This window comes from Hippocampus guttulatus, chromosome 15, assembly GCF_054856545.1.
Source record: "Hippocampus guttulatus isolate MCC_2025c chromosome 15, RoL_Hgut_1.0, whole genome shotgun sequence".
NCBI lineage: Eukaryota > Metazoa > Chordata > Actinopteri > Syngnathiformes > Syngnathidae > Hippocampus > Hippocampus guttulatus.
Window position 1 is genome coordinate 14,390,136 of NC_141275.1, and position 19,615 is coordinate 14,409,750.

Below are 19,615 nucleotides of genomic sequence, written 5' to 3' on the forward strand. Positions count from 1 at the left end.
TAATCCAATGTACCGGTATTGCGGTACTTTCTACACTTTCTATCAAAATCCGAGCAGGTTTTAAGATACAAAATCATAATTACGAGAGACTAAATCATAATCTCGCCACTATTTGTCAAAACATGAATCAATAACAAAGCTTGGCCTATGGGCACGTGTTGCGCGACAAAATAATCCAAGAGTGTGTTTAGTAAATTATTGGCCACTGAAATACAGCAATGTGAATTGTGTACCTTTTGCCATTAAATTATTTTCTTTTTCGTAGGTGTTTTTATAACCGACAAATAATCCAGAAAGCACTGCTAGGGAATGTACGAGTCCTTTATTAGGACAAGAAGGCACGTCAGGCAGCAGTAGGATGACAATACAACACTTCGCTTCCACATATCCCACATGAGCGGACACTGACAGTTGAATTGACCAATAGCAACAGTTAAATTATGACAATTAATTAAAAAAAAAACCCTGCTGTGAGACAAACACAGTAAACGGATGAGAATCAGTCATGTCGCACAGTTCAGTGATTTCAGCTACATGTTTACCGATAAACAGGATACGCTTTATGGACGTCTTCAAGTCAGGCAGCGGAGTGATGACATCACAGATGTTTGGGTGTATATAGAGTGATGACATCAGAGAGATTCAGGTGTACGCGATGTAGTTCTCGGGTATGAGGCCCGTCCTGCCCTGGTAGGTCGCCTGGAGCCAGCCTGGCTCCACCGATGGGTGGACTGCCAAGAAAAAAAAAAAGACAGAAAGACGATGCAAAATAAATTCCAAACATATGTGATTCAGATTAAGATTATTACAGAGACTTTTGTGTCCCACCAAGTTTAATGGAAACTGGATCAGAGGCTTTTGAGTAATCCTGTTAAATTCACTTACAAAGCTTCCTTGGCAGAGGTAATAAGCACTAAGTCATTGACTGCAGCTGCTAACCAAAATTTAAGACGCCATACCCGTCTTTTCTTACCGTTTGAAAAGAGCGCCCCCTGTGGGAAACTGAGCTCATGGCTGTGCTCGGCCTCGCAGGAGTACAGAGCTTTCGCTTCCCTGCGAGACAAGCCAAACGTGTCAAAACAGTTAATACTTCCAAAACATTTCACAACAAAGTGATAACTTTGATTCATGAATCCGCATACCTTCCGGAAGCACAAATGTCCAAAGCCGAGGAGAAGACGGAGCTTTCACGCTGTTTTTGTGCCCGGACAGATAACCTGGGACACAAACAAACATGAACCTCGTGACAGAGGTTGCCACGGTAACACGAGCTAGGGCGGAACTTGACAGGTATTCATAATAACAGTACGCCCCGAGGACACCTACACGGATCCTGGCCTCTGGTAGCCGTTGGTGGACAGAGACTGTGGGGTCAGGTTGTCCGAGTTTCGCCGTATGTGTGAAGTTTTCCGCATCCTTGTGGCCTCTCGCGGGCCCAGCGACGCTAAACTCTGCACAGAGCCGTGACAACTCCGGTAGTCTGAAACAGGAAACAAACACACATAAGCTCAAGGTGCTTTTTCAAGTCTAAGTGGAAGATGCTGCATACCTTCTGAGATGTGCAGGGAGGTGAGTGAGGAGGATGTGGACAGCGGGTAAGGGAATAAAGACGATGAGGAGGAGGAGGAGGAGGACGCCATCCTGTACGCCGCCGTCCGGCGCTGCTGAGATGGAGGCGGCGGAGACTCCTTCGTCTTGTCTTGGGTGCTCCGCAGGGACGAGACGGACGATGCCCTGGGGACGGAGCGAGCCTCCCTGGCTGGGGACCCCGAGGAGGAGAGCTGCACGGTGGACGAGGAGGAAAGCGATTTGGAATCCTTGGCGGAGGACAGGGAGACAGTGGAGTCCGTCCGCTCGGCCGCGGAGCGCAGACTCCGTAGGGATGCCGCGGACGACGACGCGGATAACGCCGGTGGCGGCGTCTCCTTGTCCGTTGGCCATTTTCTATCGTCTCCGTTGGAGGAACAGGAAGGAGGTGGGTGGACTTGAATGGAGGAGCCGGGCTCGGCCGGAGACGCCGTCAGTGATGTGCCGTTTTTCTCTGAGGAGTGTGAGGACAGCGACTCCTGGCTGCCCGTCGGGGTAGTGCCGGGGCTGCTGCTGCTGAAGGTGTCGCCTGGAGCCACAAACACAAATATGTATCCAGCAAAAAAATAGAAAAAAATAGACTCTTTCAATGCCAGCCATTTCAAAAATATTTTTTTTAGTAATCAGCAGCAGAAAACGGGTTGGTTTCACGCAAATCACTGATTTTGGACCAACACATGCAGAAAACGAGTTTTTTTTGGAAGATATTTTTCGGCTCAACAGTGATTTTTATGATCAGAATATTTGCTTTGGTAGCAATTTTACATTTGACAAGCTTTACCAACTATTTACACAGGATTTAGTAGTAGTAGTATTTAGTAGTGTGTACGTCCACACTTCGCTTCTACTTTTAAATGTAAATAATCTTTGTCTTCTTTTTTCTTATTTGTGACAGTCTTTGTAGGAGATGTAACATGACAAACATTTTGATCAATCACAAGCTCGTCTTAATGCCACTGAATCAAACCAAATGTACCGTTTATACCCCGCGTTTTTACCCCATGTATCAAGATCTTATCAAATCACCTTTTACTGGAGAGATGCACACCCCGACAACCTACCTAACTAGCTACTTAACTATCTGCTGACCGAGCGAACATACACGCATATAAAAAATAATAGGCTTGAGCGTGTGTAACTCGAAAGATAAACTGTTGTTGTGGATAAAGCAACATTGTGTATCGTCTATATCGCACTCACTGTCGTTGTCCGCCAGGCAGAGGGTGGGCGGGTAGAGGCGGGCCTTTCTCTTCCCCGACGACAGACAGATGGCCTTGCCCCTCCGAGGGGTCGCCCGTGAAGGCGGCGCCGGCGGCAACGGCAGCGATAGGTCGGGAGCCTCGCTGAATATCTGACAGCCCAACACAGCACAAAGTGTTAACGTGTGTGTGTGTTGACCTAATTGTGTGCAAGTGTGTACCTTGTCGTGGTTCTCAATGATGATCTCCACTACAATATTCTGGAACTTGATGTTCATCATGGCAGCCACCGTCTCCTCCTGCGACCTCATCAGCGTGGGCCCGAAGATCATGCCCAGGTTGGATACTGTCATAAGGTTCTGGCTGCAGTGGGATGACACCCTACAGACAAAAATAAACACCCCACCCAAAAAAAGGCGCTATTGATATGGTCCACCAAGGATAAAACATCCTCAAAAAGGATAAAAAATGTTCAGGACCCTTACAGGGTTTAGAAAAATGGTGATGCAATCCAGCAGATTGAGCAACTGAAAACAAAAAAGTTCCGTGTGTGATGGTCGGCAGCTAAATGATGCTCATTACTGCCACACAGAGGACTGGAGTGCAACTCCAACTTACATGTTTCATCTTGTCTAGCCTTAGTGGAGGTGTTTGGGTGTGCGTGTGTGTACAAACCTGAGGAGGTGATTGGTCAGCAGGTCCAGCATGGTTCGGTTCTTCTCGGGTAGCTTGTGGACTAGCGCGTGGATCGCCCTCACGCGATGCTTCTGGTCATCATACTCTGTGAAAAGCGTTCATTTTAGCGATTTTTAGTGAGTGATCTTTTGAGGCCTTCTTACTTGCAGCTTTGATGAATTCCTTGTGCAGTCTGTAGGTCAGCACGGGTTCGGCCAAGCACCTGTGTGTGCACATGGGAAACCATTAGAGCAATTTTTTTTTTCACGGTGTTGTGAATTTGGTCAAAATGCAGCCACCTAAAATAATTCTTCAGTCCGCTTGTGACGGTCTTGTTGTCCCAAGCGTTCGCGTCGAGCCGTGCGTCCGAAGCAGAAGTGGAGGCTGCACAAAAGCAGCCATGATTTCAGCATGGCATCATCATCATCATAGGAAATAACATCAGAACGAAGCCTCTTCTTACCAAACACGCTCGTCATCAGCCGCTGAACTTTGGAATTGACACCTCCGGTCCGGTACAGGCCCAGAGTGTTGAGACCTACACTCACATTTAGGAACTAAGTTTTAACACTTGATCACGGTTTAACTGTATTCTGTCAAAATGTGCTGTTCATTCGTCGTTTCTTTCGCTCTTTGTTTTACTTCTCGTCATGATATACCTCGCATTTCCACGAGCTCGATGCAGTTCCTCACAAAGCTGAAGCCTGTCTCGTTCAGGAAGGCTGTAAAACAGCACAAAAAAAACCTAAACACATCTGATGCAAAAAAAAAAAGATGCAAACCGGCAGCTTTGGAGATGAGACTAAGTCTGCCGTCTTACTCTCTTCCTTCTTGCTGAGTAGAGACGGCAGAGTGTAGATCTGAGGGGTAGGAAAGAAAAAAAAAAAAGAAGAAACGTCAACACCTAGTCAAATCAACAGAAGGAGAACCGGCACACAAGGTGAAACTCAAAGTCGTACGGGTTCTTTTCCATCCATGGCCTCCATCCACAGTCGCCTGTTGGCCTCCGAGAGCGCTTGCAGAGTGATGACACCGTGTCTGCGCCAAGGGCAAAGGCGAATTGAACCCGAGACGTGGCGGCAATATCAACCTGCCTTGCTTCCGTTACCTCTCCACCACTTCAATGTCAAAGCAGAAGCGCTTGTCGATGGAGTCCGTCTTCCTTCGCACGCATGAGCGCAGCCTGAACATCTCCGGCGCTCCGTTCGGCACGCCGTTCTGCAAACGTCAATCAAACTACCGTCATCCCATCATCATCACCGGCGCCAGATGCGATCGCAATTAACGGAAAGAGGAGAAATAAACACAGAAATCCCGTCATCAAAACCGATGGCGGCTCACCTGTCTGGCGGCCGGCCGGGCCTCGGTGTTGCTCATGGTGAACATCTTGGAGCTCTTCTCGTACGTACAGTAGTATCGGGTCCACACGCTACCCAGCGGCCCTGAAAGGACACGCCGGTTAACAGCGAGGATGCCATTTTGACTGCGAAGGGGGGCGGGGCGTCTGATTTGGCTCACGTTTCTCCTGTATGTACAGGTAGCCCTCCATGGTGAAGGAGCCGGGGGCTTTGAAGTCCTCCTCGGCCGAGCGGATCCTCTTCATCAGCCGCTCCACTTCGGCCCGCGTGCTTTCAAAATTGTTTCGGGCCTAAAAGTGCCACGTGGGAAACGACTGAAGCCTCTCGCGGAACTTTTTGAATGAGCGAGTGGGATCCATACATTATTTTGTCTTTGATGTAACTTCTATCGCTGCTCTGTGAGGCCCGACGCGCTAACCAGTCCATTGTGGGGACACTTTCCGAGAAAGAGGCGGGTGTTGGAACTTACATTTTGCAGATTGAACTGCAGCTGCTGCTTGTAGGGCTCAAATTCGCTGGCCAGTTCGTAGCCTTCATGGTAGAAGGTCAGCAAGCCTTGCAGGAAGGCCAGCAGCTGAAGAGCACAACGGCAACAAAAGCAGATTGAGTATAACAGAAAAAAAAAAAGAGCCTGCAGGCTGCTGTTTGGGTCACTGTTCTTGTTTACGTTTACAACAAAGACTTTCTCTCCCAGGCCGGCGGAAGAAATCTCCGCACAGGAAGCGGCGCGGCCGAAACAGGAAGTGGCCTTCACTGATATGTATCATGGAACCATGTTTATCGGCAGCCAGAACAGTGTTTGGCGGCTGGGCTTTCTTTTGGGCTCCGCTTTTGATCCCGATGACGCTTAAGTTCACAAGCAATGACGCGATGACAAAGAGGACCTCTTTTCAATGTCATTAAATGAGGAAAAAAAAAAAAAAAAAGAAAAAGATAAAGAACATTTATAATTGTCCCCCAGGGGGAACATTCAGTTTTCAATCTTCATGCTACTTTAACACAGTCAACTTAAACAAACAACTGATCCTTTGGACAGGAAGTGCTGTTGTTTTTTTTTTGTTTTTTTTTGGCAGCTCAACGTTTAGTATCTTGCGAGAAAATCTTGCCCCGACTTCTTCACCGAGTTCCTCGGACGTTCCGCGGTCTTTTGAGAATTGGTTGACACATGCTATATGATTCAAGCAACCTTCACGGATGACCGTTCTTCTAAGAGAAGAGTTGGGTGCTTTTGCTTGAAGGTATGTTGCAGCTCCAAAATAAAGGCAGCTTCAGTGTTGTTGTGTTTTTTGTTGTTTTTTTAACGTACACTTTGTTTAAAACGCTGAAACAAATACGGACACGTCTCTCTCCGACAACGTGCCTTCCTTTTTTTTTTCGTTCGGCTCAAGTGGCGTTCAAAGACCGCCTCAGAAAAACGTAAATTAATGATAGGTTCAATGGCACTAAGAAAATCAAAAATAAGACACCAAAACAGAAAATCCAGCGAGGAAATCACAAAATAAATTCAATGGGGGGTTGGTTATGAACACACAACAACGGAATAATTCTTAAAACATCAACATAGGCAATTTTGAAACAGTCCAGTCTCCTACAAATGGATGTGAAAGACTTTCCCGACGACTTCTCTGATCTTCAGTTATTTGAACGTTCCCAATTGTTCTGACACTAACTCATTCCATGCCACATTCACAGTGGACTCATACAAACACATTTTTTTAAGTTGTTGCCTTGGCGTCTTGCTAGCGTGTGTGTGTGTGTGTGTGTGTCCTCACCGGCTCCACAAACTCAAATTTCTTCCTCTCCTGTACTTCCTGGATCTTGAAGACATATTGCAGCGAGGCGTCGTTAAACACCTGCCGGTCTTTGCTCATCTGCGAGTCGGCCTGCGACGACAACAAGCCAATCACAGGGCCCGCGTGTGCGCGTTAGGCGAATGCGCGCCGCTTTGTGTTTTTACCTCATGTAGTTGCGATTCCTTCTTTTTGGAGGACAGGCTGAGGTGTTTCTCCAACACAGAGTAGTACCGTTCCGTTTCTTTGTCAAACTGCTTCTTGCCCTCCTGAGTGCGATAACCGAATTATTCTAAAAATAAAAATAAATCACCACTGGACTAGAGACGAAATTGTCCGTTCCCGTCAATATTTAGCTGCGCTGCTTAAACAGAATCCTTCAAACGTGACAAAGCTGAAATAGTTTTGCGTACAGCTGCGACTCACATGCTGCTGCTACATTCTACAAACAGCAACCAAGACTGTTATTTTTTATTTTTTCCAGGCCCTGGCCCCTTGCACTCTTAACACAATCTCTTCAGTGTAATTATTCTAGACCCAAGCAAGCTATTTCTTTTTAATTGGCGCCCAACAGGAGACGGCTGAGATAATTACGGTTCCAAAGCGAAAATCGGTGTGTTTCATGGTCACTTCTTTCTACACACCACAAAGGCAAATGTTCGTTGACCATTTCTATTCATCTGGGCAAGAAAAGTACTCATTTCCAATGACATTGAGGAAGAAGCTTATTTATTTTCAATACGGCATTTACTGTAACCCGAGATGGCCGGGAAATTGTCAGGACAAAAGCTAAACCCCAAATGTTTTGTTTTCTTTGTATCCAGCAAAAAATCAAGTGTTCATGGGCTATTTCTATTCATCCTGGCAAGAAAACTGGTCATTCCGGAAGACATCCGAGCAAGAAACCCGTTTATTTTTTAAATGGCATCTCGCAGGACACGGCAGCGGTAACTGTCACATTGACACCTTCCTTCAATTGACAAACCCAAATGAAGTCCAAATGTTTCTGGTCTATTTCTATTCATCTTTGAACGATGGTCCTCACGTTGCGCATGATATAATATTAACTCATTCAGTACCAGCCAATTCGGGACCAAGTCTGTAAAGACGTTTTAAAACGTCCTTGGGAGTGAATGAGTTAAGGATGGGATACCGTATCGGTGTCTTAAAAGGTGGCGGTCGGCCCGGTGAGTGACATGGGAGTCAGCAAATGACCGTGTCGAGTGGGCTGTTGTGCGCTCAGGTTACCGGCTGGCTAACCGTTAGCGCAGGGGTGTCAAACTCATTTCAGTCGCGGGACAATTTGGAGTTACATCTTCCCTCGGAGGGCCGTTATGACAGTGAAACCACACGATTATCAGTTGTACACAACAAATTAATAGATTACTAGTTTTGAAATCAGTCAAGTCAATAATTACTGTTCAAATGAGTGGAAACGGGATAACAAAATTATTGCAAAATATCAATGCTATGTTCTAAATTGCGGTGATGGGCTAAACTGAATTAGCTAACATCGATACCTTCTTTTGAGTGACGTCTGACGCAATACGGCCGATGGAACTGATGGCTGGGTTATCTGAGGTAAAAAGTCATCTTAGAATCCTTTATCTCAATTTGGGGGTTTCCGGTGACAGCACATCCAAACTCTCACGGCTTATTATTGTTCGCTATCTCAAAAAGGCCCCTACGGGATGATGGCCGCAAGTCTTGTGCTTCTTTGCGGGCTGAAGAGAAGATAACGTGGATCAGAGGTTGCCCGCCGAAACCAGACACCGGCCATGTTTACATCGCCTCGCTTCAAGTCTGTGACACGCCTCCCAGCGTCCGTTCCCATGACCTCCGTCCTGACACGTTTGTGGTTTATCGGAACGAGCCACACACTCAAGACTTGGACTGGGGCACGGCGGGACTGCCGACTGCTCTAAACACCTCATCAGACATTCGCAACTGTGCAAGAATTTGAAGTTGTATTAATTAAGTACAGAAGAAAAACAATTCAGTCTGGATTCCAAACAAAATGTCCGACTTCTTGCTCAATTTTGGGTCCTTGAGACATTTTTGTCTTGTTGTGAAAGACCCGGCCAAAATGGCAGACGTACTGTTCAGTCTCAGGCTAGTAGAAGTACTTCAGACTTTGTCATGATAGACACGCCCACCAGATTTTAACATAACTATATGAACCTGCTTAGGGAATCTCCACCCATCCATCCATTTTTAATGTACTTTTTTGTACAACTTTCCAGGAGCACACAGTGAGTTTTGTTTTTTTTTTGAGAAAAAAAATGCAGTTGTACCTTGACAGCGCCAATCTGCTCTTTGCGAAACCTCTCTAGCGGTGAGATTAGCACGTTGTCAGCATTTTGGATCTGTGGGAGGGGAAAAAAAATAATAAAATCTAATGCATGTCGCAACAGTGATGAAGTAACAGGTCATGGTCATCGTCCACACACGCCGTCTTCCCGCTACGAGGCTAACTCTGGCCTGCAGTTGTTACGTGAATTGGGAGTTGCGGCTGTCTGTGTGTCAGCGAAGGTGTCTGACTACACGCACGGCGGTATACTGATCATGGCGGACAGAAAATGGTCACTCCTAGAAGGCGACACAAAAAAACCAAAATGATTTCCTCTATTGTTGTCCACCGTGGCGACTTCTTGTCGCCACTTGATGATGTCTCCGCTACTTAACGTCACTGGCGTAGCCAATTGCTTTGTGGAACTGAATCCGTGGATGACACTCGGGTCTCGTCAGACCCAAGCAGGCTGATGATGTTGTAAAAGCAATAACATCTGCCATACGCCTGAGGGGCATGTGATCTGTGATAAGGCAGCTGTTGTCCACACTTTTAGTGTTTGCAACCACACGACTCTCCGGTCACATGCCGCGACTTTAGTTTCACATCATGAGGTCATTTGTGTGAAAGGAACACTTTCTTTTGTGTTGCTTTCGCCGCTGCACCGCAACAGCCCCCATGAAATTGGATACCACGAGACTAACTATGATTAATGTTCTGTTTTAGGGGCCGGTTCTGACACAGTGCCGGTGTTAAGAATGCAATGTTCAAATTAGGGCTTGAAGCCTGGGCAGCTTTGCTAACCGCTAGCCCACCGCGGTGCCTATAGAAAACATTCGTGGTGGAATATGGAATGGAAGTGCTGCCGTGAAGAAAAAAAATAATAATACGTGCACGCGCACAGACGCACAGGAGTCTTTTATGGACTTTCCCATGCAGCGAGGGGCTCGGCTCTCACTGGGGAATTGTCGGAATACGTTCCACATGGTTCCTCAACCGGTAGACCGTGCACATTTTCACAAAAGGCGCACATTCGCGCGCACACACAAAGAGGGACCCTGTCGAGAAAGTAGCGCACTAAAACACACACTCGGACGCAAAGGTCGATGAAGTGTGGCTGAGTCACAGACTTGTGTGCAGGCGGGGAACTCAAGCAAAGAGTCACGGTTTCGGAGAAAAACTTTCCCGCTGAACTCGAAACAGGAAGTACTAGTTCAGACACAACAGGTGGAGCGCAGTAGGCATGAAGTGAGCCGCTTACTCACCAGACGCTTTCTCTCCTCCTCCACGGTGCTCAGCAGCTGAGAGAACTCCTTGAGAGACTGGGCTGCAGCCAGGGTGCAAATACAAGTCAGAGTCTGGGTGTTGCTATGGAAACGACATTGCTTAAAGGGCTGTTCTGCTGGGCTTTAGGTTGCTCTAAAAGGCCAGTAGGACTTGTCGACGTCATCAAATAGTGGCCTGAGCTCAGATGGAGCCGTGTCCCACTTTCAAGGGTTTGATTTTGGGTTTCAAGCTTTAGTTGGGGGCTTCAAAGTACCGTTAGGGTTTCATTGGGGGTTTAAAAACAGGGTCAGGGTTTCATGTCTGGTTTAGGGATTCAATCTGTGGTTAGGTTAAAATGCATTATTAATTCAAATACCATGCGGAGACTAGCGGGGGTGCACAAAGCCTATTATTATAAAAGATATTCCTTGCCTTGACTACCCCTTTAAGGGCATCAAGGCAGAGTTAAGGTTTCAAAGTAATGCTTTAAGCCTGGGTTAGGGTTTGACGCAAAGGTTGCGATGGAATTTTGACATAGGTTTCAAGATATGGTTAGAGCTTCACATGAGAAGCTCATGTTAGGTACAAATTTCAAACTCAGGTTTCAAACACAGGTTAGGATTTGAAATTAGGGTTTCCAAGTAAGTTTTTAAGACATTGTTAGAGTTTCACATGAGGGTCTCAAGGCTGGCAAATTCATTTTGCCATGACATCCGATACCACCACATATACTGAGGATAGGCTGAGCAATTGTGGCATCTGTACAGCTGACAAAAAAAGAAAAGTGTGCAATGGGGTCAAACCCACCGATGTTGATCTCGTCGTCTGTCTCGGCATCTCCGATGCACTCGAACTGGAACTCTTGCAGTGACTGAGAGAAACGCTGCACCGCTTGGGAAAGACCTGACAGGGACACAGCAAACGTGACCTCAATTTCAGCAACAGCTCTCATATATGAGATATAGCAAATACTTTAATAGTTGTAGAAATTAAAGTAGAAGGACCAGCAGAAGTTGCAGTGAAACAGTATCATTGTAGTAACAAAAGTAGAAGAGAGTAAAAGTTGTACTACCAAAATCAGAAGTAGTTATAGTACAAGTAATAGTTCAAGTGAAAGTTTTAATAATACTTGTAGTAATCTATTATAAGTAGAGGCAGTACCTGTAGTTACAGTACTAAATGTAGTGGTGATACTTGTAGTAAAATTCAACAAAGTACTAAGAAAAAGAGTACTTATCTTGATAGTAGTCATAAAGGATTGCAGTATCATTTGAGTATTCGCATTTACATTGCAAAAATCACTTTCCAGACCACTTTAGGGTATTCTCTGGGACCACCAAAAGCCCGCCTTCCGCGGGTTGAAAACCCTTGCTGAATTAACAAGGGCGCGATGACGATAATAACGACAGTAAAAATAAGGTAACAATAAAGTTTTATAAGACTGTAAATGTCTTTCGGGCAATAAAACAGGGTAAAGGACAATAAAAGTCAGCATGGCTGTTTTGGAGCTTTTCAAGGGCAGCCTCAAAGAAAGCAATTGGAACACTGGCAAGAATTACAATTTGGTACCTTTTAGCTTATTGTAAAATGGTCTTACTTCTGAGAGCCGAGATGAGCAAGCTTCCATCTTTGATGAGATCTTTGATAAACCTGTTGGTTCTCTCCAGCTCGATCTCGTGGCACTGGAGCCTCTCTCGGAACTCGGGGCTGTCCACAAACGAGTCGCTGAACTCCAGCGTCGGGAGACCCATCCTCGGAAAACCGGAGCGGGGCGGAGGGGGACCACAAACTACGCCGAAAAGGACGCCGAGGGTCCGGTCAGGACGGCGTCGAGGCTCTCTGGGAATGTCCGGGTGAAAAGTTGGCTGCGCTTGACCTCTTTTTTCATGCCTTTCTCCGCTTTTTTTTTTCGCTCCCCCCGCTCGCCACTTCCGGACACTCGAGCGGTGTTGACAGACTTTATGCTAGTTTTTTTTTTTTTTTTTTTTAAGGGCAAGAATAAATAAAAGATGGACACAAATTCCGATGGGGGGAGTTCTCGAAGACTTCCTCGCTTAAAGTAGATGATGAAAGTGTGGGGGCGAGTGACAGAATAGCAAGATGCAACTTCGGTTAAAAATAAATCAAAGAAGAAGCGCTTGGCAAAGAATGTGACGCTGCTAGCTAAAGAGGCTCTTGTGGAAGGAGGGCTGGTTACTATGGGGACGAGAGACTCCTGCTGGCGCCTCGTGAAACATGAACTAAATACACACCACTACCACTTCGCACTATTGGAAACGACGTTTACTACCACTCACTCATATTTCTACGACCCCCCCCCCCCCCAAACTAAGACTCACTTCTATTACTTCCAAGACTCACGTCTTCTATTACTTCTACTCACGACTATTCCTTTGTACTACCAGTACTACTACTGCGACTACTCATGCCTCCTCCTACTACACTTACTCCTTCAAGTACTATTCAATGTAGTAGTATAAGTTATTGTTATAGTTTAAGTGGTTGCAATTTTTTTTGTGTCTCTCTGCTCCAACACACTCGGGTGTCAACCAGACCAGAAGCGAGCACAACATATGACTCCAATCCCAAAGGCGTGGCTCCAAGTAGACTGTCGAATAGATTTTAAAATTGTGCTTCTGATTTATAAATCGCTGAATGATTCCGGTCCTTATTACATGAAAGAAATGCTTATCTAATCTAAACCCAATAGGGCTCTGAGGTCTGCGTCCTTGGGGGTCAATGAATCGAGCTCAGAGTTCAAAGCAAACATGGGGAAGTAGCATTTAGCTGTTATACTGCACGCAAATGGACTAGGATGCCAACAGAAATTAAGTCATCTCCAAAGGTGAACTCTTTTAAATCCAGGTGACCCCCCCCCCATCTATGATTAAGCACTTTCAAAGCATTTTTAAAATCAAGTTCGCCAAAAACATGTTCTTACTCTACATTCTGTTAGTAACTTTACGAAGCTACTTTTATTCCTTTACTTTCCTTTTACACGTCTACTTTGTTTACGAACGCTTTTACACATTGTACCTTTAATTATGTGTAGCACATTGAGTAAGCTTGTATGTGAAAAGCGCTGAATAACTAAAGCTGCATTGCCTTGGAGTTATACCAGTTCTAGTAGTACTGGTAGTAGTAAAAATAGTAGAACTAAAAGTAGCAGTTTTTGTAAAAGAAGTAATATTAGGTGTAGTTTTACAAAAGCTGGAGCAGGCCTCGTGGTAAGTAAACAAACCGAGTGTGGATCGATACCAGCTGCTCGGCGGCAAAGAAAGATGCATCAGTGACAGACGGCGAGAGGCGCCAAGGAAACCACAAGCTGTTTTCTGACTCGCAGCTTACACTTGATTCCAGCAATGACAAAGCTGCTTTGTTCTCTTAACTGTACCTGCTACGCCATGACGACTGCAGTAAACAGGACTTTGGTGTGGCCCACTGAGATGCTGTCTTCCAGCTCAATAGTCTAGAAATTTACAGAGCGGTTCAGATGAAAGGTACGGCATGGAGCAATCCGAAAACATTTTCATTGAAAACCTGCAACATGCCAAGCACCGCCGCGACTTCTTTCGGCGGGCTCGGCCATACAGAGGGGAACTTCCCACAGTGGCAGGTGAGATTAGCATTTCTTGCAACAGATTAGCGTGGAGCTGTGGTGATGACTTGTCTGAGAACGAGAACCAGTAAAGCAGACCTCACCAATCGCATGGATATTGTCAAGCTACCTGGAAAGATGGCTGAGAATTGGAAGCCGGTCGGTTGGGCATACCTGTGCCGTATGGTGTTTGATGCCATTTGTTCAGCCCAAAAAGTAGCTTCATGACTTTTGCATTAATACAGCTAAAATGGTTCAATAAAAAGGAAGCGAGGCGGACACAAATTGTCAGCATACAGTCTGGAGGATTACCTTAATTCACTCCAATCCTGCAGGGTTTCTCCTCTACCCGGACACCCCTGCCAAGATGGAGACCACCTCTCGAGAAGCTTTTTGCTTTAGGACCGTCCTGCCACGAGACAGCGGAAAAGATTGCATTTTCGTTCCAAAGGCCCAGAACTCACGGCAAGAGACGCGCCATTCCCATCTGTTGTCCTCGAGACAAACAGGAAGTGCCAAGAGCAGACATCTAGAGGCAGATGAGCAAGCAGATATATGTGATGGAAACCAAGATGCGGAGATGCTGTCTCAGTACCAGAAGGACTTCCCGCCTCCGTCCTCCTGGCGCAGGAGGAGAACTCCGGCCATGCCGCAGCCGGACAACATCGGCATCAACCGGGCTTTCAGGTGAGAACTGTGGTCAAAAGTTAGGAGAGACTTGCGCATGCTTGTTAATTGGTGTCACCAAACTTTTTGATTGGTACAGGATTGAATTCGGGACGGTTCACAGGGAGACGTACCAAAATTGGCACGACCCGAATACTGGACGGGTCCGGTCTACCATCCCTGGTAGCACAAGTGGGACACTTCATTAGGTATGAAAAGAATTAGAAAATTGAAATCCTCAAAAAATATCATATCACGACTAAAGTTTAATTTATCCGTGAGACAGCACGGCATTGCAAAAGCAGTTACTCATTGCTCAATTGTCATCCCTGTGCTGCCACTAGGTGGCATATTGGCATCAAATACCGTATGTGCTGTGATGATGTGATGCGTTTTCCAGACGAGACAATTTTCACGATTAGGTTTTAACATGGCGGTAACGACAACAAAAGGAACTTTTTTTGGTTAGGTTACATAAAAATGTAGGGGGTGATAAGAAAAAACCCCCACATAATTCATAAAAAATAAATCCAGCTAGGCCATAGAGCATTACAGAATAATAATTTAAAAAAAGGCTGTCCGTTTTTCTTAAAGTTTCATCTCCTGTCTCGGTGCCTGCTCCTGTCACGGTAGCGGCTGTCCTCCCTCCCCCTGCTCCCCCTCTCGTCCCTGTCTCGGTCCCGGTTATCTCGGCTGTCTCTGTTGTCCCGGTCTCGCCATCCGGACCTCTCCCACTCCCTGCGTCCACCACCGGGCCATTCCTGCTGCGAAGTTCCGGCGACGAGGTTGATGGGCTTCCGGAAGGGTCGATCCCTGCCGCCGAAGCGCAGCTGGCCGGACTCCTTCTTGCCCCCCAGCCCGCCGCCGAGCCGCCTGGGGATCCAGCCTGTGAGGGTTCGCTCCAGCTCGAAATCCACGAACAACTCCTGCTGGTCGACGACCAGCTTGTTGGCGTCCCGGCGGGCTCGCACCACGGCCCGCTCCTCCTTGTACTCGACGAAAGCGTAGCGCTTGGAGAAGCCCGTGACGACATCGCGAACCAGCCGGAGACGATTAATATCGCCGAATTTGGAGAAGACCTGGTGAAGTTTATCCTCGGTGGTCATCGGGTTGAGTCGCGCCACGAAGAGAGTGAGCAGCGGGTCTCCCACGACGCCTTTGTTAGGCTTGTAGCGGGCGCACATCGCCCTCCACACGGCCCGGTCGTGGGGCTCCACGTCGGTGCCGTCGATGCTCCCGGCTTTGAGCGGGTCGTACACCTTGGCGATGGGGCTCCACTCTGCCATGTCGTGTCTATTTCGATTGCTCGCGGGTCGTTACGCAGGAAACAATGATCCGCGTAGACTTTTGCTTCCGCTTGAGCGTGCATCCACAAAAACAATCCGATGGGAAACAATTGGTCCATCCGACTGTTCCTCCTATTAAAATGACCTTGCGCAATCCTTCAGAGGTAAATCTAGAGTTGCCTTTTGAAACAGACACTCAGACAGTATCGATCAATTTTAATCGAACGTGTTACTTCAACAATATATTTAGCAATTGTTCTCAAGTATATTCCAGCCTTACCATTGCTGCCTTCAACAATTCTATGTTAAGTATGGGAAAGGCTCAACCCTTGAGATTGTTGCTTTGCTTGAAAAATGAAATGTATAAAATGTCAGAAATATATAATCATTTTGTATTTATTATATTGTATTTACCGTATGATGCATTTCAAATGTGTTTAAACGAAAAAAATTATTTGGGTATTATCCTGGATGTGAAAAGAAACCAAAGGATTTTCAAGATACTTCTTAACAAAGTCAAATTATTTAATTATCAGTAAAAACTGTGAAAAACATCTGTGTTCCACATTGTGTAGTATTTACAACATCAGTATGCGATGCTCACCGCTATGTACAGTCCGCGTTAACAGTCTTGTTGTGTCTACATATCCTCCACACTCCATTTATAGGCTTCTTCCTGGAGTGCTTTTTTGTCGGCAATCCTCGTGTAGCGCTTCTGCTCAAAACCGTTGGACCTGCCCAACACATACAACGAATATTCAGTCACAACTCACCGCGTGAACTGATAAGAACAATCGCCGCAATCTCTGGGGTGCTCATCTGGGGTACAGTATAATCTAGACATGCCGATATACATGGAGACGGTCACACCTCCTGAGCAAGCTAGTCATGTTTTTTTTTTTGAAGCGGATAACGAATATATGTCTTGAGTATTGTCATATTGCTTATCTAAATGTGGCACTACACCATCATGTTCACGATCTGTCAAACTGCTGCGTATGTTTCACACGTTGTACCTGTTGACGCCATCCCAGCGATATCCTGGTAAAATGTTGAACCTGTTGAGAGGTGGTGGAGGGCCTCTATACCGAGGTTTTTCTAACACAAAAAACATCAAAATTATTTTTTAAAATCCTGTAGGTGAGAGTACCATTTAAAAATCTCTGGCATTACCTTTCACCGCGAGCGTCTTGCGCTCCTTCTTGCGCCGCAACATGCCCGCCATGGGATCTCCCTCCCTCTCCTGCTCCCTCAGCATGCGGTCCAGGTCTTCGTCATCGTAATTGCGCGCCAGCGGCTTCTGGGCCTCGTGCACGGCGTCCTCCAGACGCTGCTGCTCCATCTGACCCTGAGCCAGCCTACCAGCCGGTTCGTTCACATTAGTCAGATTTCTTTTACACTTTACACTATAAGGTTTCAGAGTCAGGTTTTAAACTTGGGAGAGGATTTAAAGATTGAATTAGGTTGTCAAAAGGAGGCTTCAAGATCGGTTAAGTTAGGGTTTCGGCATTGGGTACAGCGGAGGTTCAAACACAGGGCTGTGATCACACATCAGGGTTTTAAGCCAAGGCTTGGGTTTTAAGAAGGGTATTGGTTCAAAGAAGGGTTTGAAACCATGAGAGTTTCAAACAAAGCTCAAATAATCACGAGGCTTTCAAATTGGGGTTTTGAGGGTTCAGAGTTTCGAACAAGTGTTCAGGTTTCAAATGAGGGTTCCCAACCCACTCACTCACCCTTTTCCCCACTGAGCATATTTTTCATCCTTTGCTGCTTTTTCTCCGGCTTTCCTTTTCTGTTCTTCCCGCTCCGACTCCAGATCTCGCTTTTTGCCACCCTTGTCTCGAAACACCGTCTGAGCGTGGCGGGATGCATCTGGGGACACGTGTGCGTGTGTGTATATACATCATGTCATCAGCATACACTTTTTTTTTCGTAACTAACAACTAATGAATAATACTGACTTTCGAGATCCTTGTTGTTCCCGTCCCTGCGTCGAGCCTCTTCTTTCTCCTTGCGTAGAACATCCGAGGAAACCAGACCCGCCTTTCCGCCGGAGAGCATACTATTGCCCTGGCAAGAACAACAACACTTCAAAATGGCTGCCATGGAACAAAACACGCAAGACTTCATTACGGTGAGGGAAAATGATTGTTGGCTCTACCCCACATGACAAACTGAATGTTTCACCTCTGCTTGTCCTGTCCTGCGAGGAGGCGACAGGTCATCATCTGACACATTACGGCCGCGCCTCCCCCGTCTGGGCGGCGACTGGTCCGAGTCGGAATGCCGTCTTCCCTTTTGCTGCTTCTTCCTCGGGGGCGACTGGTCGGAACCTGAACCTCGTCTGGTGACTGGTGCGCTTTGTGCTTTTCCCGACTTCCCTGAATGCTGCCTTGGTGGCAACATGTCGGGAGAGTCGTGGCGTTTTTTCCTTGGTGGCGACATGTCGGGAGAGTCGTGGCGTTTTTTCCTTGACGGCGACATGTCAGGAGAGTCGTGGCGTTTTTTCCTTGGCGGCGACATGTCAGGAGAGTCGTGGCGGTTTTTCCTTGGTGGAGACATGTCAGGAGAGTCATGGCGAGCTCTCCTTGGTGGAGAAGTGTCAGGAGAGTCGTGTCGGGTTTTTCCGCCCGACGACCGCTCGGGTAAGTCTCCTGATTGGATGGTGTCCTCTTTATTTTCATCTTCTATAAAGTAACAAAAGTCTCACATTGTATACTTACACAAAAATGTGTATTTCCCCCTGTGAAACAAAATGGCTGACCTCCAATGACTTTCCACCTGGAGCTGCTCCGGAAGATTTCCAGCATCCTCACGTCGTCGGGGCGCTCATCAATCACTTCAGCGATCTGATTGGTGGGCAACATCAGGCGGGTGGGTCATTTCAAATGTTCATATAACATTTATATGAAAGATATCGGTCAATACCAATGGAATGGCACCAATACTTTCATCAAAAAAGAATAAATTATTTCTTTCAAGTCAAGGATTCTAATGTGTTATTTACACTGGTTATTGTATTTTTTTTTCTTTCAAAGCCAATAAAAGAACTGCAATGAAGTGGACTTTTTCATTAAATTTGATTGTAATTTAAACTACACTTAGAGTTCGAAATTAAGGTTTCAAGACAGCATCGGAGCTCGAACTAATTGTAGCAAGGCAATTTTAGGTTTCCCTGCCTGGTTTTAAGGCTTCAGGTTGGTGTTTCGATATAGTGAAAAGTATTGCCTCTATTTTTACACAAACAACGATCGTGCGTGACAAATCAACCTGTCTTCTTACCACGGGCGCTTCATCGTCGTCCTCTTCCACCTCATTTTCCTCTGCCACCGTCTGTCTCCAATCTACATCATCGTCGACTATTTTAAGTCTTGAATACGAGACAGAGGAACACAAAATGGCTTAGAATCCGCCCTATCTCATTCATAGATAAAAGTGTGACGTGATGTATAGCTAACGAATGGTAGCAACAAGCTGCTAACTACACACACATACTCAAACGAAGAGAAACAGCTCGACGTAAAAACTCACCCTTTCCCTGGAACTTTTCGGCGCTTCTTTATAAGTTTTCCCTTGGACTTTTTGGCGTCATCGTCGTTGGACAAATAGCGCTTTAGGTACTCGGCTTTGGATAATTCTGCTCCTTTGATGCTAGTAGAGGAGGCAGACATTTTGATATAGGGCAATTACGGAAAGTGCGAGGTGTCAAAAATAAAACCCACTACTGCGCGGGCAAGCGACATAACGAGTGATCGTGGAAACTTTAAAAACATACGTGTTTTTCCGGTTATAATAATTTTATAATTACTCTGACATAAATGTTGTTTTTGCGCATAGTCTCAGGAATGGTTTATTAATTTTTTTATATTGGCCAGCCGATGTAGCCATCTTGACGTGGGG

At 46.2% G+C, this 19,615-nt stretch overlaps 4 protein-coding genes across 5 annotated transcripts; 1 reads left to right on the plus strand and 3 right to left on the minus strand.

Moving 5' to 3' along the window:
- Nucleotides 1-303: 303 nt before the first annotated feature.
- On the minus strand, nucleotides 304-12,059 carry LOC147194070 (rho GTPase-activating protein 42-like). 2 transcript variants are annotated; one of them, XM_086130727.1, is made up of 24 exons: nucleotides 11,763-12,059; nucleotides 10,973-11,068; nucleotides 10,165-10,226; nucleotides 8,904-8,975; nucleotides 6,777-6,878; nucleotides 6,592-6,690; nucleotides 5,289-5,393; nucleotides 4,980-5,109; nucleotides 4,803-4,903; nucleotides 4,570-4,679; nucleotides 4,421-4,499; nucleotides 4,282-4,321; nucleotides 4,121-4,183; nucleotides 3,925-3,999; nucleotides 3,761-3,845; nucleotides 3,626-3,684; nucleotides 3,462-3,567; nucleotides 3,008-3,167; nucleotides 2,788-2,938; nucleotides 1,550-2,116; nucleotides 1,327-1,480; nucleotides 1,143-1,217; nucleotides 974-1,053; nucleotides 304-731 (listed from the first exon to the last, which is right to left on the minus strand). In XM_086130727.1, the coding sequence occupies exons 1-24, from the start codon at nucleotides 11,914-11,916 to the stop codon at nucleotides 643-645; spliced, it is 2,814 nt and encodes a 937-aa protein (XP_085986853.1). In that variant the 5' UTR covers nucleotides 11,917-12,059; the 3' UTR covers nucleotides 304-642. The 2 variants fall into 2 exon arrangements, with proteins under 2 accessions (XP_085986853.1, XP_085986852.1); XM_086130726.1 differs by having other exon boundaries at nucleotides 6,592-6,702.
- Nucleotides 12,060-12,188: 129 nt separating this feature from the next.
- Nucleotides 12,189-15,205, plus strand: LOC147194071 (uncharacterized). Its single transcript, XM_086130730.1, has 4 exons — nucleotides 12,189-13,781; nucleotides 14,099-14,450; nucleotides 14,530-14,638; nucleotides 15,063-15,205. Exons 1-3 carry the CDS (start codon nucleotides 13,673-13,675, stop codon nucleotides 14,636-14,638), a joined length of 570 nt encoding a protein of 189 aa, XP_085986856.1. The 5' UTR covers nucleotides 12,189-13,672; the 3' UTR covers nucleotides 15,063-15,205.
- On the minus strand, nucleotides 14,678-15,715 carry snrnp35 (small nuclear ribonucleoprotein 35 (U11/U12)). The gene has a single exon (XM_086130729.1). The coding sequence runs from the start codon at nucleotides 15,713-15,715 to the stop codon at nucleotides 15,026-15,028; it is 690 nt and encodes a 229-aa protein (XP_085986855.1). The 3' UTR covers nucleotides 14,678-15,025.
- A 501-nt stretch (nucleotides 15,716-16,216) lies between these two features.
- bud13 (BUD13 homolog) lies at nucleotides 16,217-19,390 on the minus strand. The gene is made up of 9 exons (XM_086130728.1): nucleotides 19,247-19,390; nucleotides 18,998-19,085; nucleotides 18,480-18,564; nucleotides 17,903-18,402; nucleotides 17,677-17,785; nucleotides 17,449-17,587; nucleotides 16,889-17,073; nucleotides 16,732-16,813; nucleotides 16,217-16,449 (listed from the first exon to the last, which is right to left on the minus strand). Exons 1-9 carry the CDS (start codon nucleotides 19,384-19,386, stop codon nucleotides 16,356-16,358), a joined length of 1,422 nt encoding a protein of 473 aa, XP_085986854.1. The 5' UTR covers nucleotides 19,387-19,390; the 3' UTR covers nucleotides 16,217-16,355.
- Between the last annotated feature and the right edge of the window lie 225 nt (nucleotides 19,391-19,615).

Coding starts and splice junctions, on each gene's coding strand:
- LOC147194070 (XM_086130726.1), bottom strand. CDS start 11,916: ATGGGTCTCCCGACGCTGGAGTTCAGCGACTCGTTTGTGGACAGCCCC. Junction 11,069..11,762: donor GCTCATCTCGGCTCTCAGAA/GTAAGACCATTT, acceptor TGTCCCTGTCAG/GTCTTTCCCAAGCGGTGCAG. Junction 3,846..3,924: donor GCTGATGACGAGCGTGTTTG/GTAAGAAGAGGC, acceptor GCTTTTGTGCAG/CCTCCACTTCTGCTTCGGAC.
- LOC147194071 (XM_086130730.1), top strand. CDS start 13,673: ATGGAGCAATCCGAAAACATTTTCATTGAAAACCTGCAACATGCCAAG. Junction 13,782..14,098: donor GGAACTTCCCACAGTGGCAG/GTGAGATTAGCA, acceptor CCAATCCTGCAG/GGTTTCTCCTCTACCCGGAC. Junction 14,451..14,529: donor GGCATCAACCGGGCTTTCAG/GTGAGAACTGTG, acceptor TGATTGGTACAG/GATTGAATTCGGGACGGTTC.
- snrnp35 (XM_086130729.1), bottom strand. CDS start 15,715: ATGGCAGAGTGGAGCCCCATCGCCAAGGTGTACGACCCGCTCAAAGCC.
- bud13 (XM_086130728.1), bottom strand. CDS start 19,386: ATGTCTGCCTCCTCTACTAGCATCAAAGGAGCAGAATTATCCAAAGCC. Junction 18,403..18,479: donor CAGGTGGAAAGTCATTGGAG/GTCAGCCATTTT, acceptor GTTACTTTATAG/AAGATGAAAATAAAGAGGAC. Junction 17,588..17,676: donor GAACAACAAGGATCTCGAAA/GTCAGTATTATT, acceptor ACGTGTCCCCAG/ATGCATCCCGCCACGCTCAG.